Source organism: Lacerta agilis, chromosome 8, assembly GCF_009819535.1.
Source record: "Lacerta agilis isolate rLacAgi1 chromosome 8, rLacAgi1.pri, whole genome shotgun sequence".
Taxonomy (NCBI): Eukaryota; Metazoa; Chordata; class Lepidosauria; order Squamata; family Lacertidae; genus Lacerta; species Lacerta agilis.
Genome location: NC_046319.1, coordinates 51,739,096 through 51,763,152, shown reverse-complemented (window position 1 = coordinate 51,763,152; position 24,057 = coordinate 51,739,096). Strand labels below are relative to the sequence as shown.

General features: G+C 47.2%; 1 protein-coding gene across 1 annotated transcript in view; it reads left to right on the top strand.

Moving 5' to 3' along the window:
* The first annotated feature begins 147 nt into the window (after nucleotides 1-147).
* Nucleotides 148-24,057, top strand: part of CCDC102A (coiled-coil domain containing 102A) — a 36,845-nt gene continuing 12,935 nt past the window's right edge. The window contains exons 1-5 of the mRNA XM_033157445.1: nucleotides 148-272; nucleotides 16,740-17,667; nucleotides 21,506-21,732; nucleotides 21,827-21,935; nucleotides 23,600-23,716. Of these exons, the coding sequence (XP_033013336.1) occupies nucleotides 17,065-17,667; nucleotides 21,506-21,732; nucleotides 21,827-21,935; nucleotides 23,600-23,716 (1,056 nt within the window). The 5' untranslated portion in view covers nucleotides 148-272; nucleotides 16,740-17,064. The remainder of the gene's footprint in view (nucleotides 273-16,739; nucleotides 17,668-21,505; nucleotides 21,733-21,826; nucleotides 21,936-23,599; nucleotides 23,717-24,057) is intronic.

Below are 24,057 nucleotides of genomic sequence, written 5' to 3'. Positions count from 1 at the left end.
CCGAAACTTGACAGCTATGACTCGACCCTGCCGCAGCGTCATGTGTGAAGACGCCCCTTCCCTCGCCTTCTACCTGCTCCTGGCTCAGCCTTCCCAGACAACGCCAAGCCCCCCCTCCGTCTCCCCCCGTGTTTCCTTCAACTCCGAAGGGGAGGAGACTAAAAAGTTCTCTCTCTCCTCGAGCCGCGACGGCAGCGGCAATCCGAGCCACGGCAGCAAGGCGGACGGAAAGCGCGCGCCCGAGACGAGGCACCATCGGGGGCCCCGCCGAGGTGAGGGACAAGTCGGGGATCGGAATGGGGCGCCTGAAAGCGGGGCGGGGAGGACAGGCACCCCCACTTTCCTCGTCCTGGCGGGAAGGGAGGTGGGGAGGGAAGGCGCGGTCATCCTCCATATGCATCCCCGACAAGTCTCGACGCTGCGCTCGCGGATGGGCTCTTGCAGAGGGATCGCTTCTCTCCGTCCCCTCCAGAAAAAGTAGCCCCCGGACTTTCCCTGCCCGGTGCCTGCAGCGGGGCGGTGGGGGAGGGAGTCCGGGAAGAGCCGCCCGCGCGCTTGGAGAGGTTTCCAAGGCGTAGCGCTTGGGGAGGGCGAGGAAGCGGCGTCGCTTGTTCGGGCCGGCCCAACTATGCGGGGAGGGGGGCGTTTGGAATGCCGGGAGGGCTGGCGGCGCTTCTCAATGGGGAGAAGCGCCCTAGGTGGTCGCTCTCCTCGGCCAATGGTCGGGCGGGAGGACTGCACCGGCCAATGAGAGGTCGGCGCCTAGGAACGAATGTAGCCAAAGAAGCCGCTCTCGGCCAATGGGAGAACAGACGGGCAAGGCCGGGGGAGCGTGAATGGGTGAGTGGCAGCGGCGCTTGCAGCATTGTCCCTGCAGCTGAGCCGAAGATAGGGGCTCGTGGGGTTTGTTGTGTAATCGGCCCACAGCCCTTGAGAAGGACTTTTCTTTTTGGAAAGTTCAATTCGGAGGGAAAGGGGTGACTCATGTGTGGCTTTGGTGGGGAGGCTGAAGCAGATGCTGAAGTCCCGGTATTTTTGCAACTATGGTTCCAAATGCTTGAGAGTGTTTAGACAGACTTGGGAGCTGATGTTTTGTATGCCTGAAGGTTCACTGCGAGAGACTTCAGTGTTGGGAGCTGCTGCCAGTTTGTTTGTTTGTTTGCTTGCTTGCTTGCTTATATTTATATATACCGCTATATCACCAAAATGTATCAAAGTGGTTTACAACAGTAAAAGTAAGATAAAACCATATAATAAAAGCATGAAAAGTTGAAAACAACAAAGCTAGAAGCAAAGATCAGCAGGCCATTGTGCGGGATGTACTGTACTCTTAATTGCCTACATAGACCTGGCAGAATAGAAAAGTTTTCAGCAAGCATTTAAAAGTTGGCACAGAAGATGCTTGCTGAATCTCCCTTGGCAGAGAGTTCCACAGAACAGGGTTTGGTTTCTTGTTGTTGCCTCACCAACTCTGAGAAGGACCAGAAATGCTCCTGCAGGTGATCGCAGTGGTCAAGCTGGGATATAAGGGTTTAAGCCAGGGGTCCCCAAACTAAGGCCCATGGGCCGGATACGGCCCCCGCGAGCCAATTATCCAGCCCCCAACAACCCCCGCCGCCTGCTCTTACCAGCGCAGCGCGGCTGCCCATTTGTGTGCAGGTAGGTCGTGACAGGCACTTCCTAAGCCCAGCACCTCAGACAATCACATTCAAATTTATTAATAAGGCAATTCAAATGCAGGCTGTAGCAAAACAAAAACACATGAGCATAAATTATATATAAGGACAAAAAAACCTGACCTATACAATAGATAAGGCATACATTTAAAAAAGAATCCTTTGGGGCACCTGCCACTAGATCAGCCTCTGGATGAGGACTCCTGTAAATGCTATTTATAGCTGTGCCAGAGAAGAAATTTCAGGAGGTGCTGGTCTTTGTTCCTCTGTGCTACAAGCTGTGCCTCTCAGAATTCCTTCTGGAACATTGTGCTGTATTTATTTGGGAATACGTGTATGCAGTTCTGTGGCCCAAGGGCTCCCAAAATGGTCTACATAAAATGCTGCAATAACAGTTGGTCCATAAAAAACACAATAAAATATAAAAAACAGCAAGAACATAAAAAGAGCCTATTGCACCAGCCTGTTGCCAGTGGCCCATCTAGTCCAGCATCCTGTTCTCACAGTGGCCAATCAGGTGCCCCAGGGGGACACCCACAACCAGGACCTGAGAAAAACAGCAGCATCTAGCATCCCTCGCAGACCTCTGATATAGCAGGACTCAAGAGCATCATCACGGCAGCCATGTCCAGCAGCAGGTTCCTGCCTCCTTTATTTCTGTTCGTTGTGGTACATACATTGGGTTTAGGCAATTAGGCTGCCTTGACAGTGGTGGGCTGACCATCCTCCATGCCTTGTACTTATCCAATTAAGACTCTCCAGCACCCTCCCATTAAGGTTTCCTGGAGGACTTTTCCAGCTTGGCAGAGCTGTTGGCTGCTCTACTCTGGTTGCAAATCCTTCAGGAGCTTGAGTTAATTTCAGCTCTTGGAAGCAAGGGGCACTCTGCAGAGGAGAGAGCCCATGAAATGTACAGAAGCCCCTGCAGAAGTATTTGAAGAACCCATCAGGGGTCAGTCACATTCTGCCACAGATGCACTTTTTTTTGTTCAAGCCTTAGCTGGTTATGGCTGCTGAGCATGGCTTGGGTTCTTCTACTGGCAGTGGGAACAGGGAGACCCACAAATCCTGCCTCAGTTTCTCAGCTAGTAACTAGTGTTCTGTGCCACAAAAAGCTGCATTTTGTGACCTTTGTAAATTATGCAGATTTGTTTTCTGATTTCTCCCACCTGCATTGTTGCTAGTCAGGGGATGAGAAAGAGCTCTGCAAAAGCATTTTAGTTGATATCTTACTTCTCTTTCTCCATATAGTCCCAGGATAGGTTACAACAATATTAAAATCAGTTAATTTAAACAATGTACAATAAGAATAATAGGTTGGGTCCTAATATTTATATATATTTCAGATGCCAAAGGTCAGAGTAAAGAGGTACTTCTTCAGCATGTGACGGAAACCATAAGGTACCAGCCATACCTCTGTGGGGATGGAATTTCACAGCTTAGAGGCAGCCAGATAATACCCTTTCCTGGTCTTCATCTGCCAAAAGTCAGAGGCAGCAGAAATACCAAGAGTGTCTCTCTGTTGATCTTAACACCCAAGAGGGTCTGTAGGGAAGGTTGGTGAAGCACAGAATAGCTACTGTATTTAAAAAAGACATTAACTATAGAATTCATTTTCCTAAGCAGATTCTGTTTTGTTTTCAAGGAAAGCTTCTAGTCCTTACGGCTGCCTGAAAATTTGTGGTCAATGCCTAGGAAAAGCCAAGCAGCCAGAGGAATCCCATCTGGGCCAACCAGGTGCCCCAGTGGGAAACCTGCAAGCAGACCTAAATGCTAAAGCAGTCTCCCCTCCTGCAGTTTCCAGCAACTGACATTCAGAAGCGTAACTGCCTCTGATCGTGAAGCCAGAGCATAGCCATCATGGTTAGTAGCCAATTCTAACGCCGCCGCCACCCCAATCCTTGTGTGTTAAACACACCAGTTTCAGCCTTTGTGTGTTAGTCTCTTGTCTGCCTGTTGCGATATTGCAAAGGCTAGAGAATCTTCAGGAGTTTCCACCGTCTCTACCCCACTATCTTGCTTGCATCTTGGAGAAAGGAATAAGCAAAAGGGGCTGCCGAGCCTGGGGTGGTTGAGGGGGAGGGGGGTAGCTGTGGAAAAGGACTCCTTCCTAGTAGGAAAAGATGCTTTGTTCGCACAGCTGGTTTAGCCATTATGCCGAAGGCACTGTTGCTTGGGCACCAGCCAAACCAGGGTCTCTCTTGCGCTGCAGTCATCTGCTACATGGTCCTCCCTTCTTTCCTTCTTGCATTTGTCTCTTGATCCCATGGCAGAGAAGCATCTCCTCCCCCCCCCCCCCGGTATCTCCTGGGGAAAGGTAGTGGCATTGAGGTCATCTGCTAGGTTTTATTTCCGGTATGGATCTTGTTCTTCCGCTATTGTCGGCAGTGATACTGAGCCTTCCTTTCGGCCCATTTACTTTTTGCTGGGCGGGAAAATAATCAGCAGCTACCGGTAGATGTGCAAAGTCCCATCTATCCGAAAACCACGTGTGCATTAGAATGCAGAACCGAGTGCTGTTATCTATCAGTATTGCTCATTCAATAGCAGACCCACATCTTTGGCTGTGTGCACAGCAACCGGAGAGTGACATATAAAGCTGCCTTATACTGGGTCAGATCATTTGACCATCTAGTTCAGTATTGTCTACACTGACCAGCAGCAGCTCTTCAGGGAGCCTTTCTCAACTCTCCTTCATTATGGCAGAAATTGAAATTGGGAGTTTCTGCATGCAAGGCAGATGCTCCACCACTAAGCTACAGTCCTTGCCTTAAAAATAAAGTAAGATTCCAGTCATAGAATTGTAAAATTGTGGATTTGGAACTTGGGTTCCCGAGGATAATCTAGTACAACCTCCTGCAATGCTGTCCCATAGGGGGATTGAACCTGCAACCTTGGTGTTATCAGCACCGTCCTTATGGTTCTAAACAATAGGCTGATTTAAATAGGAGCCATGGAAGTTGCCTTATACCAAGCCAGACTACTGGTCCATCCCACTCTGTATTGTATACACTGACTGGCAGCACCAATGGATCTTTCCCAGCCCTACCTGAAGATGCCTGGAATTGAACCTACAACTTCTGCAGCCCAAGCAGATGCTCTGCTACTGAGCGATGGCCCAACACATCAGCTAGGAACACAACAGTGGGCCTTGCATGTCTGGAATCTTGCAGCGCTGCAGAAATACATAGAAACCCAAAACCTCTTCCCTCTTTGGACGGGAGCAGCTGGCATTGTGGAGTTTGGTGGAGGCAGTCTGGGGGCCTCTGAAGGGCTCAGTGGAAAACGAGCAGACACCCCGCCCCTGAAAATGAGTAGACCCCTGCCGTCCTCCTCCTCCCTCCTGCAATGTCTGCTTGGTGTCTGGCTGCTAGCACTGGGGTCCTTTCATGTGGGCAAAGCTCTTTGCAGATGGGCATGCCTGCAAACAATTAGGACGAGCTGTGGGCGGCGCAATTTCTGTGGCTCTGGTGGATCCTTTCCAAAAGGCAAAAAGACACACACACACACCCTCCCCCAAATGGAGCAGAAACACTAATGTGTAGAGGTGCGGAGATTTAGGACATATTTTTTGCTGCCTCAGGCAAAATACCCCCCTTAACATCATCATCATCATCATCATCATCATCATTATTATTATTATTATTCCCTGCCAATCTGGCTGAGTTTCCCCAGCCACTCTGGGCAGCTTACAGAACATATAAAAACCTTTCCTTGTGGCATGCTGAGTGATCAAGAGTGGTCAAGGATCTGATTTTTCTACCTCTTCCTTCCTGGTAACGATCAAGAGGCTCTGGATTGTATCCCCTAGAATGCAGAGGATATCGCTAGGTTAATAGTAGTCCTTATCCTTTTCAGACCCATGATCCACCTGTTTCCCAAACATGCCTTTCAGTATCTACATCTTAATATATATCTTTTTGCCGTTTGTTTTTTCTGATAGTAATTCCTGCCTTGCAAGGGGTTGGAGTAGATGCTCCTTTGGGTCCCTTCCAACTCTGCAGTTCTATGATTGTACAGCAAAGATGCTGTTACAACCCACTTACGTTAGGCAGAAACTGAGTGGTGCAGGACAGGGGGACGTTTTGCCCATCAGGGCCACGTGCGGTGATAGGTGGGCAGTCTGGGGTCACATGCCAGTGGGCATCATCGAAGCCAGTGGTCCTGCGACGGGGGCCTTCTGGTGGTTCTCTCGCTGCGAGAAGCCAAGTTACAGGGAATCAGGCAGAGGGCCTTCTCGGTAGTGGCACCTGCCCTGTGGAACGCCCTCCCACCAGAAATCAAAGAGAAAAACAACTACCCGACTTTTAGAAGACATCTGTAAGCAGCCCTGTTTAGGGAAGCTTTTAATGTTTAACAGACCACTGTATTTTAATATTTTGTTGTAAGCCGCCCAGAGTGGCTGGGCAAACCCAGCCAGATGGGCAGGGTGTAAATAAATTATTATTATTATTATTATTATCAGAGTGGGCTGGGCTACTGGTGAGAGAAGGGATGCAGGGCCACTCCATCAATGCAACTGGGGCACGAAACAGCTTTGCCTTCTCTTTTGAACTTCACCTTTTTTCTAAATTAAAAAGTCCCAAATATTGTGGAGTTAAAAATAACTGAAATGCAAGGCACACCTGCTGGAATTCCAGCTTCCAGACAGCAAATAACAGCACAGGAGCCTTGCCTTCTTCTGCATCTGACCATCCTAGGCAGTGGGGATGCAGCCTCTGGGTATATTGCACTAACATTTCCATGGTAAACATTACCCCCCTGATCCTGGCTCAGTTTCTTCAACGTCTTGTTCCTTTTATGTAAACAAGAGCAACTGCCATCCCTGCCACTCAGAACCAAATACTTCCTCCCTTCTGCTGCTTCCTTCTCCTCCTAGAAAGTCCTAAAAGGATTAAGCTGCTCAGCCCTTCCCAGGTGATGCATTTCCAGAGCAGACTTACCAATATGTCAGCATCTCCCGCCCTGTTTGATTTATTTAAGCAGCTTAAACTACCATGCCTTTAGGCAGGCGGTGAGTTGGTGCTTAACAAGGAAGGCAACCGGCACAAGATGGGTGTGCCTGGATTTGCAAAGCCCCTCTTGAGACATCCTCAGCTCACCTCTCCGTGCCCTGAGCTTCCCCTCTCTTTAAAAGGGCAGAAGGGGGAAGGAATGCCTGCTCTCTGAACCCTTGGGATAAGGGGGTTCTATCCTGGCTAAAATGTGTCTGTGAACTCTCATAATCCCTCTTGCTTGACTGGATGGAGGGTAGTGAGGTGTGTGTGTGTGTGTGTGTGTGTGTGTGTGTGTAAAAACTAGACAACTGTTTGGTGGTGGTGGGGGGTTACATTTATAGCTCTGCCCACTTCCCTGCCCACCATTGGCACATAGCTCTTGGAACCACGATCCCTAGGTCCAGAAATATTATTGAAAAGCATTTAACTCAAGGTTCTGCCCCCCCCCCAGTAGAAGCCTTCAAGTTCTCTCTATTGGGTTCTGCCTCCTCCCGCAAAATTCCTGGTTGCGCCCATGCTAACATTTACATTGCCTTCTGTGTTTGTGGGGGGAGGGGAAAATAACAGCAGTTTTAAGTGCTACAAAAATGCTACCTTGGGAGAAAAGGACTTGGTCCTATTCCAAAAATGAGTGACACTTGTGCATTTATTAAATGGAAAGGTCCTGTATTTCTGTGGAAAGGAGATCACGGTCTGTAAAGAAAATACCATGCTTGGTAGGGTGATTTTGCCATCCAGCTGGCATTAAGTTTACTCAGGAAATTCCTGCAGGATCTTGAGATGTTTGGGGAGATGCCTACTTGTGGCTCCCTTTCAGCACTTAAAAACTGCATCTCTTTGCTTTGATTAACAGATGCAAACAAGCAATGGCAGGCTCTCATCTCCCCCACTCTCACTTCTGGCACACATCTGCACATGTGGCAGCTCCACCACAGCTCAGCCTCATGGAGTGTGTTTGCTTTGTGCATGGGAAACCTTGACAGCCTTGGGAACGCCGTACTCTTCTCAGCCTTACCTACCTGACGTAAATAATATGAGAGTTCCAGAGCACTTTGCGTACTGAAAAACGCTTCAGGAATGGCTAACAGTGGCATGCTTAATGTGAAATGCAGAGCTTGTGTGTTTGGGCAGGGAGGGAGATGTTTGCAAGATCTTTGGGCTGTGGTGGCCCCTCTTAGCTGCAGGAGCCCTCGGTGGGAGGGCAAAGGTCAGGCATGTTTATCTAGGCTTGCTCAGGGGACAAAGGCAGGGAGCCCCGGCAGCTGTTCTCCAACATGGAGAAGGAAGATTTCGGGTGTTTGAAGATTAGAAGGAACAGATTACTGTAGTCATTTATCAGAACTGCTGGGACTGGGAAAAGATCACTCTGTTGGCAGTCATAGTATATGCCCCAGGAGCCCACGTTCTGTAATTTTGCACAGACGAGCCCCCAATTCCATTGTTCATAACCTACCAAATATGATAAATCTGGCAAGGGTCCTGTGTAGGCCCCATTGAAACACATGGGGACTGTGCAGAAGTACTGTTGTCTTCTATGCACGAGAGCCCTCTGCTTCTGTGGTTTCCAGCAACTGGTATTCAGGAGCATTACTGTGGAGGCAGAACATAGGCACCATTGATAGCCCTCTCCTCCATGAATTATTTGACTAATTCTATTTTAAATATTGTATGGTGCTGGAGGAGACCCTTGAGAGTCCCATGGACTGCAAGAAGGTCAAACCTATCCATTCTGAAGGAAATCAGCACTGAGTGCTCACTGGAAGGACAGATCCTGAAGCTGAGGCTCCAATATTTTGGCCACCTCATGAGAAGAGAAGACTCCCTGGAAAAGACCCTGATGTTGGGAAAGATGGAGAGCACAAGGAGAAGGGGACAACAGAGGATGAGATGGTTGGACAGTGTTCTCGAAGCTACCAACATGAGTCTGACCAAACTGCGGGAGGCAGTGGAAGACTAGAGTGCCTGGCATGCTCTGGTCCATGGGGTCATGAAGAGACAGACACGACTAAACGACTAAACAACAACAACAACAATTTTAAAGCCATCTAAGTTGAGTTCCACAGGTTAACTGCGTGAAGAAGTACTTTCTTTTCCTCTGCCCTGAAACACCAAACATTCAGCTTTATTGGATTTCTACAAGTTCTAGCATTATGAGAAAGTGCTGAAAACTTTTCTCTACCCACATTCCCCAGGTCATGCATAATTTTAAAAGCTTCTATCATGTCGCCTCTTCCTTGCCTTTTCAGTAAACTGAAAACGCTGCAACCTTTCCTCATCGGAGAGTCACTCTATCCTGTTTCTGAACATGGTCACAGGGGGGAGGGGGTGGCTTATTGACGATGATGTACATCCCAGAATCCTTTGCACCCTGGCAAGTGTTTCACTTGGGCAAAACTCCCCCATTGCACCGATGAGCCAATGGTCTTGGGTCAAACCAGCCTTGAAGCAGACCCTCTTGGCAACATCTTCAAGCCTTCCTGGTCTGCCAGTGTGTCTCTCTGTGGCCATCTGCCATGTCCTGAATGGCTTCCATTCCCCCGACTGCTCCCCCTTCTTGGCCGTGTCTCCTCCAGTGATTTACACACCTCTCTGTCCTTTTAACAGGCATCCTCTTTCTTAGCAGCCCTTTCCTATTTTTTTAAGGGTACAGTATAAAGAAGTGAGAGAATAGGGAGGAGCATACTAGGTAGCAACGGGTGGGGGATGCTGAACATCCTGGATGAATTTTGTGAACACCCCAACATTTTTCCCTATATTTCCCCCCTTCTCCTTATGCAACTGTTATAAGAAAAAATATATATGCTCCTTTTCCCTTATGGGGTACCCAAGAGCCCATATAGAGTCCTTTTGTAGGTTCTCTATTGGTAGGAGAAAATAACAGAGGCCAACCAGAGAATATTGAGAAGCAAAGCAGCTAGTAAGCTGCTTTATTAAAGCTGTTGCAACAGGGTGCTCACAACCATACGCTGGATGCAGGAGGGACCCTGAACAGTGGCGTGCAAGCCCTTATATAGATTTTTGAAATTGTCCACCCTGGAGCCCAAGACCACACACACCCCATACATCATACATCCATCAGAGAAGGGGCCGTCTACAACAGAATCCTGTCTGGTATGAAGCCTGTTGGTGGGTTTACCTGGCTGTTAATGGATTTACCTGGACAGCCTGGTTATTTTTTTGTGATGATAAATACTTAATTCCTGAGTCCAGGTCACAGGCTCACCCTATTCATATCTTAAATGTGCCCTTAAGGCAGGATTTGTGAGCAAGCAGACAATGGGGAGGTTTTTCTCATTTCTTCCCTCATTGCAGAGAAACATATGAGGTCAATTTGGGAGGGACAAAATGGTTTCAGGACTTTTTCCTGTACTGTTTCAGACATGCGGTTTACATATTTATGTATGTGTTTGCTTGGTACATTTATTTTATATCTTAGACCTTAAAATTCTCATAACACAACTAATAATGCTAGCAATCGCATGTAGCTGATGCTCACAGGTCAGTCTCCGACTTTTTAGACGTTCACAACATTAGATTACCAGCCGTTTCATACCAACACCGACAGCTGTTCTATTTCGGACATTCACTTTTAATGTATATCAAGTACAAATTGGGGTAGAGAAATCTGTGGCCTTCCAAATGCTGTGGGAATCCCATCAGCCCTGCCTAACATTGCCAGGAACAACTGGAGGTGTAGTCAAGAAACATCTGGAGGGCCACATCTGCTTGTTGATGTGGAGGACCACGGCTTGTGTAAAAGCCAATTGCTTTTTCCGCACAGTCTTGGAACATATATGCAGGAAATCAGCTGGGTTCGCAGTTTGATGCACCTTTGCTGGCAAATGCAAGGCTTGCTGTTTCCCTGTGGCTGCCCTTACATCCATTCCACCATGAGCACCTCGTGAGCCAGGATTGAAAAGCTCGCAGATCTCAGTCCAAGTACCCGTGGAACCTCCAAATTGGCCTTTTCTCACATGGTTTTAGAGCTGGGCCCAGAAAATGCTGTGAATTGCTGGAAACCATCTGGGGCGGTGGGGGGCAAAGCAGGAGGAACAGGGCATGGGTTTGGAAGATCTCACAGATCTGCCTGTTTGCCAGCCTCTTGAGACTGGGAAGGGTTGCCTGTCATCATTTAGGGGGCTTCTGCCTCCAGCTGCTTGTCTGTTAAGTAACTAGAGAGCAGCAGACTTCTGGACTGGGGCTGGGGGAAGGAGAAAGGCAGCCAAGGAATTTGGGTTGGAAAGATGTGTCTGGAAGAGGCTGCATCTTTCCTTGTTTTGTTTTTTGGTTTCTTGTGGGTGGATGTAAACGCAAGCCAGACTTCCTGTGGGAGGGAGGAAAGGGGCCCGGGATTTCTCTGGATCATCTTTAGGCAGCCAAGAGAGTGGAGCAGTCGAAGCAGTGAGAATGTGGTAGAGCTGGGATAGGTTTGGGGCAAATGTGGTGAATGCTGAGGGTGGGAGCAGGGCAAGATGCCGCCATCTCTGAGACAAGCTTCACTACTGCATGCATGTATGAATGATTTAAACACACAGTGCTGCCTAACTGGGAGATTTGTGTAACGTAATAATAGATTTCCAACAAAAAACCTTTAAAACCTTTAAAAGTGACAGCAATATCACACAACACTCCCTGCCTAAATTGCCCCACCCCAAGGCATCACCCCTGGTTAATGCTGGCAGGAAGACATCACTTGTTTCCATCATCCCAGGGACCAATTTCTTTTGTATTGAATTCATACCCACCCTTCCTCCCCAAGGACCCCAGAGTAGCAAGCAAACACACAACTCAAAAACAAAAGCAAACACCTTCAAAAAAGTTTATCGCAATGGTGTCCAAACTTTTTTCAAAGATGAAGTGGACATGTGTGAGGGCCGACCAAAGTTGAGCTTTTTTTAAGGATTGCTCCCCACAGAAATTGTTGGGTCTAACTTACATTTACACTTAGGTGTTGAGGAGACAGAAGAGATCAGTGACTGTGGTCAAACTTCAAAGAAACAAGCTCCCAATTATTATTGGCATCTCCTTTCCTGGGCTGCTTCAACTCCTGAGACTCTGCAGCAGCCTTTGTCAACCTGTTGCCCCAGATGATGGAGATTACAGCATGCAGCAGCAGCAAAAGATAGCATGAGAGCTGAGGCATAATTTGATGAAGTGAACATGTGCGAGGCCCAACCATTTTGCCTGACATTGCAAATGGCATACTTTTCATTTCGTCACTGCCTTTTATATCTGAAGGCCAGATGAAAAATAAATCCAGAAAGCTGGCCAGGCCACAGCCAGGTCTTCCTGTTATATACTTGCTGGGATTGACAAGGCATCTGACTCTCACCTGAATCTCATAGCTCACCTGACGAGTGCTTTGGTCTGCTCGCCAGATACCAGGCACTCTACTATTCAAATTAGACCCCAGTGTTTTTATTACAATCCCCTTCTCGAGTAATCAATTTTAATCTAGAATTTAAATTCTCTAAACTTTATTATTTGTTCATTACAAACAGTATTTCTACCTGCAATACACTTGAGCAAACCTGCTCCTCTTCCTTTCCCAGATATTTTGTTGCCATTTGCAACTGTAGCTGCCTCTGATTAGTTATCATTTAACTCTTGGGGGAAATAATTAGCAACACACGTCATGTGCATGGAAGTTGCCGAACCAATTAACCAACTAGAAGGATTACTGTTAATAGCACCAGTTTTCCCATAACTTTATATTGTTGAAACAAAATAAAAAATAAAAAATTCCTTCCAGTAGCACCTTAGAGACCAACTAAGCTCATACCAATAACAAGCTTAGTTGGTCTCTAAGGTGCTACTGGAAGGAATTTTTTAACTTTTTATTTTGTTTCAACTACGGCAGACCAACACGGCTGCCTACCTGTAACTTGATATTGCTGGATAGTTTTGATGAACTGCAAAAGCATTTTTAGTTTGCTTTCTGTTGCCATCCTGGAACTTTTCTTTATTAGTGCCACTTTGTTTTGTACGATTCCTTGCAAATGAAGGAAAACAACTTTTCTGCTTGTATATATTAATAATATAATTTTGGTTACTGAGGACAAACAAGAATTGTACAAAAACAAGATTTGGTGCAGGCCTGACCAGGACATAGGCGTCCTGACTGCGACAAAGGTGACCTGTGTGCTTGCTTGCTTGCTTGATTAACAACTGTTGGGAACTTCAAGGTCCCTGCTCTCCCTTCTTATGATCTTTGTACTGGACCTGAAGACTCCAATAGAGAGCATTCCATGTCAAGAAGGAGGGCAAGTGGGCACCCTATCAAATGACAGGGCAGGAGCTACACGGAGCAGGGCCTTTTCACTGGTGGTGCCCATTGTATGCCTCACTTTTCCCAGACCTCTCTTTTGGCCTGTATTTTGGAGCTTTATAATTTAGAAAGCCTTTGGAAGAACTGGTTGACAAGTCTTATCAGTCACTGACGTATGAGTGGATTTTATTTGCTGCTATTCTGGGCTTCTGGTGCACCAGGGTTTACACCAGCGTAATAGAGAAGGCCAGGATGCCAGAAGGGATACAATTTACAAGCTTTCTCCATTATCTGCACAGCAGGGGGTGTTCAGTCAACAGTGCAAAGGCTGAGCTGAAGCATTCCCTGCTGGTTACCTGCTTTCAGCAATAGGGGTCGCTGTTTGGTAGTACCCAATTGGTTAGCTGTCAGATTCTAGAGCTCCCTATTGGTGGCTCTTAGGTAATTCACAAAATACAGAGTCCATTCATAAAACACAGTGTTCATTCATAAAGCAGTAACATAAATCTCCATTGCTACATATTTGGTGTATATTTCAGCGGTTGAACATACAGGTTTACGGCCATGCTGTAGTGTAGTGCTTATGCGGCTGTGAATAAAAGGTGGCTGGGCTCATTGTCTCGGGGTTTGGGGGGGAGAGGTGACAAAACTGATTTCCAATAAGTGCCCCCCTTTATTTCCATAACAAGTCCTTGATTCTGTACTCTGAATAGTGACACCGGGGACCTAGAAGGTGCAGGGCTTGTCAGTCCAACCCCTGCACAGTCTCATCAGGGCTGACCTTAAGGCAATTGGAGCAATTTGTCCAAATTGGGTCCCGCGTGCCGCTCCTAAGCCCCCCCCCCCCCACACACCAGGGCAATCTAGATGGATTTTATTTATATCTATAAGATTTTGCAGACTTTGGCTGTGAACTGGGGCCCTACAAAAAAAAAAAACCAAGTTGTACCCCACTGCTTCAAATTGGGCCCCACTGGCTAGCCCTGAGTCTCATAGTTGCTGGGCCTGAGTTGCCCTGCCCTTCAATGAAGTATTGAGTTTACAATTTTGGGAGAGGGGAGACTGCGGCACTGGGGAGCAGGCAGGCTGGCGAGGCCCCCTAGATTTAGAGGGCCTAGGCTTCAGCCTACTTAGCCTATACATAAATCCAGCATTGGGTCAAGGCAGCGGCCGCCCCTCTGCCACCACCATCGCTGCAGCATCAATGTCCTGAATGTGTACTGTAGTATTTATTTATTTATTTAGCCATGCCCCACCCCCGGCCAACCAGATTGGTTGACCCAAGGAGTCACGCAGCCCGGGACTCCCTAATGGTGTGGGGGGCCCCGTGCAGAGGGGAGAGCTCATGGCAAACCCACAAAAAGGAAATAGCTTTGGTGGGCAGGCGCTTGGGGGCCGCAAAATATTGCTTTTCAAAATTGCCGGGGGGGCATTTGAAACCAGCCCGGGGACCGCAAGTGGCCCCCAGGCCGGATTTTGGACATGTCCTGGTTTATAGTGTTTTAAAAAACAATTGCGATCAAAAACAGTCCAAAACAGTTAGTTAAAAGCATTCTTCCATCCAGTAATCTCAGGGTTGCCAGGAACAGTATCCTTCACCCCCCAAATGCACCTAGGCAAGCTGAATATTCACTTCCTTCTCACAAGCTGCTCTGTTCATCAGCATTGTTGACACATTTCCCCTCAGCAGCTGGAATGTCCATGAACATCCCATAGCACCACAGGAACTCAAGTCAATGGCTGGGTTGGTGCCTCATATGCAGAAAGATTTTTTTAGCCTATGTAAAATGTGACCCTTTACTAGACTCCTGTTTTGCCATACTGTATGTGACCGGGAGTGAACATTTTTGCATCCCAGGTAGGAAAAATGGTTCTCTCAAGAGCCGGTTCACTTCTCTGCCTAATGCCTCCTGCCTCATTTTTAAGCACAGGCCAAGGGCAAGTGATCCATTTTATCTTTGGCCAGTGGAGAAACTGTGTGGGTATTGCTTAATGACAGCCTCTTGGCAGGCCTGCTGGCCTCAGTCTGTGCCTTTGTGGTTTCCAATTTCCGTTGCATGTATGTTTCTCTCTGTGTGTTTGTATCAGTCTGAATGCAATTATCCTCCTTGCTTTTGTTTGTTCCCTTTCTTCCAGGCTAAAAATTTGTTCCTCCGCGCGCGCACCCCCCCCCCCGCCCGCCCGCTTCTTCCAATTTTGTCCGTCTCCTTCCTACAGTTTCCAGGCCAGGTTCCAGAAGGGAGTTGAAAATGGCATGACGTCACCTTGTGCCCTGCTGCTGCTGCTGCCGCCGGCATTACGTTCCTCTGAGGAAGGGGTAGATCCCTTTCCAGGCTCTGTTGCCAAAGCACAAACTGAACCCCTTTGCGTTAATTTAAACAAGGAATGCTCGTGTGCTTTTGCAGTTTGGGATATACATTTTCAAGCTGCTCTTGGAGACCACCCTTTCAAACCATTTTAGCATGTGTGGGGAGGCAATGGGATGTTGATTTGATCAAGTGAGATTTTGTAGTTCTGGCTTCCAGACAGGGACTATTGCACACAGTTCCGTTGGATCTTATTTTTCTGTTTGTGCATTTGGGACATTATCATGCACACATGCCCGTTTTTTTGGCCATGGACTTCAATTGCTATTCTGCTGCTTGTCATCTACGTCAGCGGGAGGAACTTGAGGGGAATGTATCTTGGATGTGCTTTCTGTCTCTCTCCTTAGTCACTCCTCTCCCGTTCCACTACTCCCCCCCCCATTCTGCCCGTTTCTATATCAATGTGTACACACATTTTTATTTTAAAAAGCAAAATCCCAGAAATTTTACAATAACTTATGACTGCAAATATTACCAACCTAATCTTGTAATTTACATTTCACAAAAGACAGAATAGAGGCTTGTGCTTTTGGGTGTGGAGGGGCAATATCAGTTGCCATTTTGGGGGTGGGGGTAATACTGAGGGTTATAAAGCTCTCTTGCTTAAGACCTCCATATGATTGCTATTTTTAAAAACCTGAGATGCATACTGTGATTAAAATCTCCACCCATTTCTCTGTGCAGATCTTGAGATAGTTTTCATTTATTTCATAAAATTTCTACACCACTCGATGGTAAAATAAATAAATAGAAATCTCAAAGCTGTTTACAAAAGATAATATGTGCTCTTAACCAGGCATTAGGCAATCAGCACAATTAGGTTTATTTCCTTTGTCGTTGGGGGCTGCCAGGAACAAGGGGGCTAAATTGTGCTCAGTGAAGAGCAAGCATCATCATGTAAAGGAATTTGCCTGTTACATCCCAAGCTGGCAACATGAAAGGCCGTTATTCCAATGAGCTCAAGGTAGTGGACATGCTTCCCTCTTCCTTCCCATTTTAACCTCACAACAACCCTGTGAGGTTGGTTAGGCTGAGAGGCAGTGACTGGCACCCAAGGTCACCCAGTGAGCGTCATGGCTGAGCAGGGATTTGAACCAGACCACGCACACAAAGGGCTTTGAGCACCTGAAAAGCGTTATGCAAATCATAAGTTTCTATTCTTTCCCGTGCACGCACCTCATTCCCTCATCCATTTTGATGGAAGACAGTAATGAAAACCAGAGCTAAGGATGTCACATGCCTCCATGCGCAAGTTCCACAGACCCAATGGTCTGACTCAGTATAAGGCATTTTCGTACGTTCCTGCAGATTTGTAACATCTTTTCCAAAAGCAGAAGAAATAACAAATGGTGAAAGGCTGCAACTGAGAATTGCTTGTGTTTTAGGCCGCAATAGTATATTCGGTTTCAATTCCTTTTTCTTATTTATTTAGGTCTCTCTATCTGCTGGTTTCCACAGCGACACTGGACTCACTGAGAGGGAGCCAGAGTTGTCTTTCGGCCCAGAAGCACCAATAACATTCTCTTTAGACGTCTGGCTCCAACATGCTTGGCTTTCTATGAGGTAATTTTTGGAGAGGGGAGGTGGTGAGGCCTCGGTCATGCTGGCCTGAGTGTGTACAGTTGAAGAATTCCTTGGGGCAGAGAAGAAAACAACTCTTGCTGGGGAGCAAAATGGCGGCTTCTGCTCCCTTGCCATACGCCTCTTGAACAGGCCGAGTGACTGCCATTAACCTGAGACCACGTCCCGGACACGAAATGAGCCAGAACACCAGTTCCCACTTGGCCGATTCACCCCAGCTCTCCAAGAGCAGCCTGCTCAATATCCTGGGCAGCCCTCAGCCCGAAAGGATGAGCCTCCCCGATTCCCTGCCCGCCACCCCAAAGAGTGGCACCCCTTCGCCCGGCCCCCCACCACAGCTCCCCTTGCTGAGCGCCGGCTGCCTGGACGGTGACTGGGAGAGCCGGGAGGAGCTGCGCTTGCGGGAGCTGGAGGAGGCACGGGCCAGAGCCGCCCAAATGGAGAAGACGATGCGTTGGTGGTCAGACTGCACCGCCAACTGGCGGGAGAAGTGGAGCAAGGTGCGTGCCGAGCGCAACAAGGCCCGAGAGGAAGTGCGCCAGCTGCGCCAGAAACTGGAGACCCTGACCAAGGAGCTGACCGGCCTGAGGAGGGAGAGGCAGGAGGTGCTGAATGAGAACGAGCAGCTGGGCAAAGAGGTGGCTCGGATGAAGGGAGAGGGCAAAGGGGAGAAGGAGAAGGAGCTCGACAACCGAGTCGTGTCCGAGAAGGAGAGCGAGGCCTCCCCGGAGCATGAGCCTGTGCGGGATGTGGGCTCTGAGAGGCTGCCAAAAAACAAGGTAAGGAGGGGGAGCGGGGCCTGAGTGGCCTGCTTCATACGGAGGACTCATACGGATAGAGGAAGCTGCCTCATACTGATCCATTTGGTCCATCTCGTACAATATTATCCACACTCTGGGATTTCAAGTGGGAGTGTCTCCCAGCCCTGACTAGCAATGCTGGGTGTTGAACCTGGGACCTTTTGCACATAGTGCAAGATGCTCTGTTCCTGAACCTCAGCCCTTCCACTGAAAACAAATCAAGGTTCCAGACCTCATGGTTCTGAAGAAAGAGATGGCTTATTTACTTATAGGGGAGAACGGCCGTTGTAGGGCTAGGGAAAAGGCCCGTGTGTATATCTTGTGCCCCAGTAATGTGCAAAGTTTCAACTGCACAGCCTTGCCAAAGTTCCTTGTGTGCAATTCTCAATAAATAAGAGCAGCCTGGAATTCAGAACTTGAACAGGTGGAGCTTTTCGCACCAGTTATTTCAGTGCCAGGAACAGTTTCAGTTAACTCCTTTCTGCATATTTAAGGTGCAAGGGCTGCTTTAAAAGGTGGCAAGCTTCTCCATGCATGACAGGGAGGCCTTGAGGAGGTCACATGGAAAGTGGGGCCAGCCGGGATAATTGTCAGCAATCATTTAACCTGTCAGTTTACTTCCTCTTGTTTAGCACAACAAGCCACACCAACTTCTGGTATCCAAATACTTTTCGTGTTTTATATCTTGATTTACTGAAATACAAGCAAGTAGAGAAGACATTTTTGTGTGTGTACAAATTTCTTTGGGGGGGTTCTAAAAACCCAGCATCTTCACAGAACGCCAGCGAAAGGTCTTTGCAGACCCTCATTGGTTTTTTGCTTTTATCAATCCTCTGGGTGCCGTGCCTTGAATTGCTTGCCTTGGATGTTTCTCTGGCCCTTTTTTTCTTCTTCCAAAAACTGAATATTTTGGGGGGGGGGATGAGGGGGCTTTTACAAAGCAACTGAAATGCAAAATAATGAGGCGTTTTGCTGTGAGAAAGTGCAGGGATGGGAATTTTGGCTCCCATAAAGAGCCAGCTGGTGCACATCAAAAGGAAATTGCTTGGACTCAAAGGCAGAGGCCGGTGGGAACTGATGGCTGGGAAGATAATTTCACATATGCAGAATATAGAGGGTAGAGCAATTCATCGTCTTCAGAGTAGTTACAATTTGCTAAACTTCTCCCTGTGGCCTGTGCTCTCGGACGATGGAATCGCTCTATGGTGTCTTGGCTTTACTGGCTTGGGATAGCCGGATCCAAGCCAAGAACAACTCTTTGGGCAGAGAGTTGCAATCAGGGCTAATGGGCAACTCATTCACCTTCGCATTTCGTTATATTTATACTAAACACTCTTAGTTGACGATTTGGCAGGTTTCATTGATTAGGTTAAATTGCCTGGTTCAGGCAATCCTCCAGCCATTGTGTGAAATATCAGAAATGATCCTTAGGTTCTCTCTCTCTCTCTCTCTCTCTCTCTCTCTCTCTCACACACACACACACACAGCTTCGCTCGCCATTGTTTTGTTCCGATGTCCAAATCTGTAACTATCAGTTGCACTTGCAAACCCGAATGCAAACCATGGTTTGAGGTGGGATTTCAATTCCAGTTTGGAGGACATTGGAAACCGTGGTTGATTCAGATGCAGGAACATAGGAAGCTTATATAGGAAGCTTATTTTGCCTTATATAGTCAAAATGATTGATCTGTCTAGCTCAGTATTGACTACACAGATTGGCAGGAGCTCTCTACAGTTTAAGGCAGGGGTCTCTCCCAGCCTTCCCTGTAGATAACCAAGGATTGAACCTGGAACCTTCTGCATGCAAAGCAGATGCTCTGCTACTGAGCTTCAGACATTCTCCAATTTCTCCATGGCAAATTATGTTTTATGATAAATTGAAAATGAAGGTGTGGCGGAGAGAGAGGGAAAAGGCGCAAGGGAGACCGTGGCTCATTTCCTGTCCTTGAAACCACGATTTGGAGTTGCCATCCCATCCCGACACGTGACTGCGAGTCTTGAATAGAGCTTCTCCCTTTCCCCTCCTTCTCTCAGTCCCCTATGCAGCACATTGGTTCTGTGTTAAGTTTTCCCTCCTAGCAAACTTTTATTCCTTTACAGAATGTCAACACTTTCCTTCTTTTCAGATAGAATGTTCATGAATATTCTGTAACATCACAGCAGTTCAGCCAATAGCACAGGAGCAGCTGCTTGCAAGCAACTGCTTTTTGTGTTTTTGACACGAGAAATTATAGATAATTAATGGCCCCTGATCTGATTGGCATTGTCAGTTTGTTGTTTGTTTGTTTGTTTGTATGTCTCTTTGCAACAATAAAAATATACCTGAAGAATACACTGCAGCATGTAGAACATGCTAGAATAGGCTTTGCCAACCTGGTGTCTTATAGTTCTTTTGGCAGAGCTGACTTGGGCTGATGGTAACTGCAGTCCAAAACATCTGGCGGGCACCAGGTTGGCAAAGGCCGCACTAGCATAACATTAGTTAGTGAATTTCCTGCCAACTGGCAACATTCACTAGAAAAAGCATAATAGCCCCCTCCACTTTCTCCCATGCACATTGTTTTGCTTTGTTTATAAACCGCCAACTAAGTAAAAACCATTATAAGATCATGAAGCAATCATTAATATCTGCCCATATCCTGTTTTACTTTTGTGTTTCACCTTGCCGTGCATTTCTAGAGCAGAACACAGGCCATGCAAGCCTCGCTTTTCCAGAACGCATTGATTTGGAGGGCTAAAACAAGTTCCGCTCACTCATAGACACTTCTCAGAGAGGTGGAAGCAGCTTTTCCCTGAGGAGAGCGAGCTCTGGTGTTCCAGCCCTGGTGTTAGCGGTGCAATTCCTGGTCAGGGTTGCCGCTAAGCCACCCATAGGCTTAGCCGTAATCCAGGGTTGTCCTCAGGGTAAGGCGAGAGTGGGAGTCGAAACCTGCTCTCTGGTAATCAGCTGTCGAGCCCTGTGTGACTTGGTCATTTCAAAAAAGCATTTTATTGCTTTTTCACATATAATAAACATAATTTAAAATACAGTGAGCAAAAAACAATCGCAGCTAGTCTCTCATTTATTGGGAAAAATGCGCAACAACAGCTTAGAGCCTGTTTATAATACATGTCAACAGTCTCTGACCCAGTAGGTCTCTCTAGGTCTGAGGAGGTTGTCTTGATTGACCATCACGTCTCATATGAGGAATGAACAGGATGGATTTGATTTAAATCAAATCGATTTAAATCACTATTTAAATCACTAGTTAGTAAGACTTGATTTAAATCATTTTTTTTTTTTTTACACCTTACTGGAAGGAAATATAATCATTTCCGTAATAACAATTTAAACAATTTATTTAACTAAAACAATAACATTATAGCATATGTGTACCCATGTTTGTTTACTGATGTGGTTAAACGTTATTTTTAAAAAAACAACTTAGAATGAGTTTTAGCACACATGAAAAACTTAAAACAAATCCTTATTTACTGATGAATAGCCTTTGGACTATAAGGTAACTTAAATAGACAACTATATTTAGAAAGATTTTTCCTCCAAAAGCATTTTATTTTTAAAATCCAATGTAAATTTTTAAAAAACCAATTTAAATTTTAAAAAAGCAATTTTGTTGTTGTTGTTTTTAAAAAAACCATTGATTTTTATCCACCCTGGGGATGCATGTGCTATAGAAGGATAAAGGACTCGCCTCGCCTCTGGCCGCCCTGACCTGGCAAGTCAATTTCTCAGCCAGAACAACAGACCACACCTGAACATACCATGAGTCTGTAGACAGGCCTGACTTTGGCATTTGTGACCTCTTCTTATCCACAGTCGCTGCAGGAGTTTGAGCTGATGGAGAACCTCCTGAAGAGCAAGCAAGAAGGGCAGGAGTGCTGGGACCAGCGGAGCACGGTCAGTGTCCGCTCATCTTTCGCCCGGCAGGAGAGGAGCCGGCTGCTCTGGGAGGACGTCTCCGTCATCGAGGAGGATGCCACCAAGATCACGGCCCTGAAGCTGAGGCTGGACGAATCCCAGAAAGTGCTGCTCAAGGAGCGGGAGTGAGTGCTGCCCGTGCCACCCCCCTCGCTTGCTGAGGTGCGCCCAGAGTGCGGCCCTCAGCCTTGCCCTTTGTGTTGTTGTTGTCTCTTTCAGGGACAAGCTGTCCCTCAGCAAGAACATCGAGAAGCTGGAAGGGGAGCTGAGCCAGTGGAAGGTCAAGTATGAGGAGCTGAACAAGAACAAGCAGGAGGTGTTGAAGCAGGTGGGCAAGATCCGTAGCAGAAGGCCCCAGGTTCAGACCTCAGTGGCATCTCTAGGTAGAGCTGGCACTGTCCCCTGCAGGAAACTCATAGCTAAACTAGAATTGCATTGCTACAGCAGCTAGCTGAAGCTGCACCGGTGACTGGGAGTGACCGCTGAGGCCACAAAAACACCGGTCCTGAAAGACCTACATTGACTCCCAGTACATTTCCAAGCACAATTCATAGTGTTGGTGCTGACCTTTAAAGCCCTAAACAGCCTCGGCCCAGTATCTCTGAAGAAGCGTCTCCACCCACCATCGTTCTGCCAGCTCCGAGGGCCTTCTGGTGGTTCCCTTCATGTGAGAAGTGAAGTTACAGGGAACCAGGCAGAAGGCCTTCTTGGTCGTGGCGCCCATCCTGCAGAATGCCCTCCCATCAGATGTCAAGGAAATAAACAACTATCTGACTTTCAGAAGTGTTTTTAATATTCTGTTGGGAGCTGCCCAGAGTGGCTGGGGAAGCCCAGCCAGATGAGCAGGGTATTTAAAATATTATTATTATTATTATTATTATTATTATTATTATTATTATTATTATTATTATTACTACTACTACTACTACTACTACAGGAGGCAGTGATGGTCACCAAGCACCCACTTGGATGGCTATAAAAGAGGATCAAACAAATTCACAGAGAAGAAGTCTATTGATATGACTGTGCTCTGCCTCCATGTGTCTGAATACTAGTTTCTGGAAAGCACAGGAGTGGAGAATGATGATGACAGTAGTAGTAGTAGTAGTAGTAGTAGTAGTAGTAATAATAATTAATATGATGCCACCCAATTGACTGCCACTCCGGGTGTAGTTCAAGATAGAGTAGCTTTCTGTGTTCTGTACTTCTGACTGCACAATCCCATCTGGCTTCTTGGAGTGGGGTGCTTTCATTGATGATGATGAAGCAAGTTGCAGCCCAGGGATTCTTGGGGCACAGCTTTTCAGCAGGGCAGTGAGGGTGGCAAGATGTCTCAAGCCCCTATCTGAGCCCTGGGTTTGGGGTGTTAGACAGATATGTCTCCAAGCTTGCAGAGATTTCCCCCAAGCCCCTCTTGTTGGACTGTGTTGTTGGACTCTGGTTCTCGTCAGTCCCACCCAACCCCAGGCAGTGGTGAGGGGTGCTGGGCGGGGGTTGGAGTTGAACATCTGGAGAGCCACAGGTTCCCCATTCCTGCTGCAATGGCTAGAACAGCCGCCACCCCCCACTACCACCACCCCAGCCTTTCACTTTCCAAGCGCTTTGGACTACTTTGGGCTGGTGGGAATTGCAATCCCAAACATCTTTCAAGTCAGTCAGTGGTGATTTTCTACTATCACCCTCTCCTGAGTCAGCATTCTTGAGAAAGCGCCCTCATGAGCTACTCCTGCAAATCTACATTTTAAAGCAATTTTTTTTTAAAAAAAATGTTTTTTAAGTGTGTGTGTGGGGGGAAATGTATAAATATGAGCACAGGGGGGTTCTGAAACATCGGAGAACTGCAGGAGATTTTCTTATCAACACAGCAGCTCTCTGCATGCCCCTGCTGTTAATGTGGCAGAAGTCTGTTCTCTGGCCTTTAAAGTGCTGCTGTTGATTTTGCCCACAGACACCAGAGGCAATTTCCAGCTTCTCTTTTCAATCTCTCTACAGCTGAACATTCTCAAGGAGATCCACCAAGACGAGTTGGGGCGCATCTCTGAGGATCTGGAAGATGAACTGGGGGCTCGATCAAGTATGGACAAGAAATTAGCTGAGTTGCGGTCAGAGGTGAGAATTAGGGGAAAGATGACCTGGAAACCTGCAAGAACGGCGGTGTCCTCTGTGTTTCCCCATTGCTCACTTAGTTGCCCCACTAAAGTGTGGTGTAGTGCTTAGAGTGTTGGGCTAGAATGTGGGAGCACCAGGGTTCAGATCCCTACTCAGCCATGAAGCTCACTGGGTATGACCTTGGGCCAGTCAGTGCCTCTCGGCCTAACCTACCTCACAGGGTTGCTGTGAAGAGAAAATGGGGAGGGGAGAGGACCATGTACGCCACCTTGAACTCTTTTGAGGGAAAGGCATCATATAAATGTAATAAATAAATAAAACTGAGCTCCAAACATTTCTTT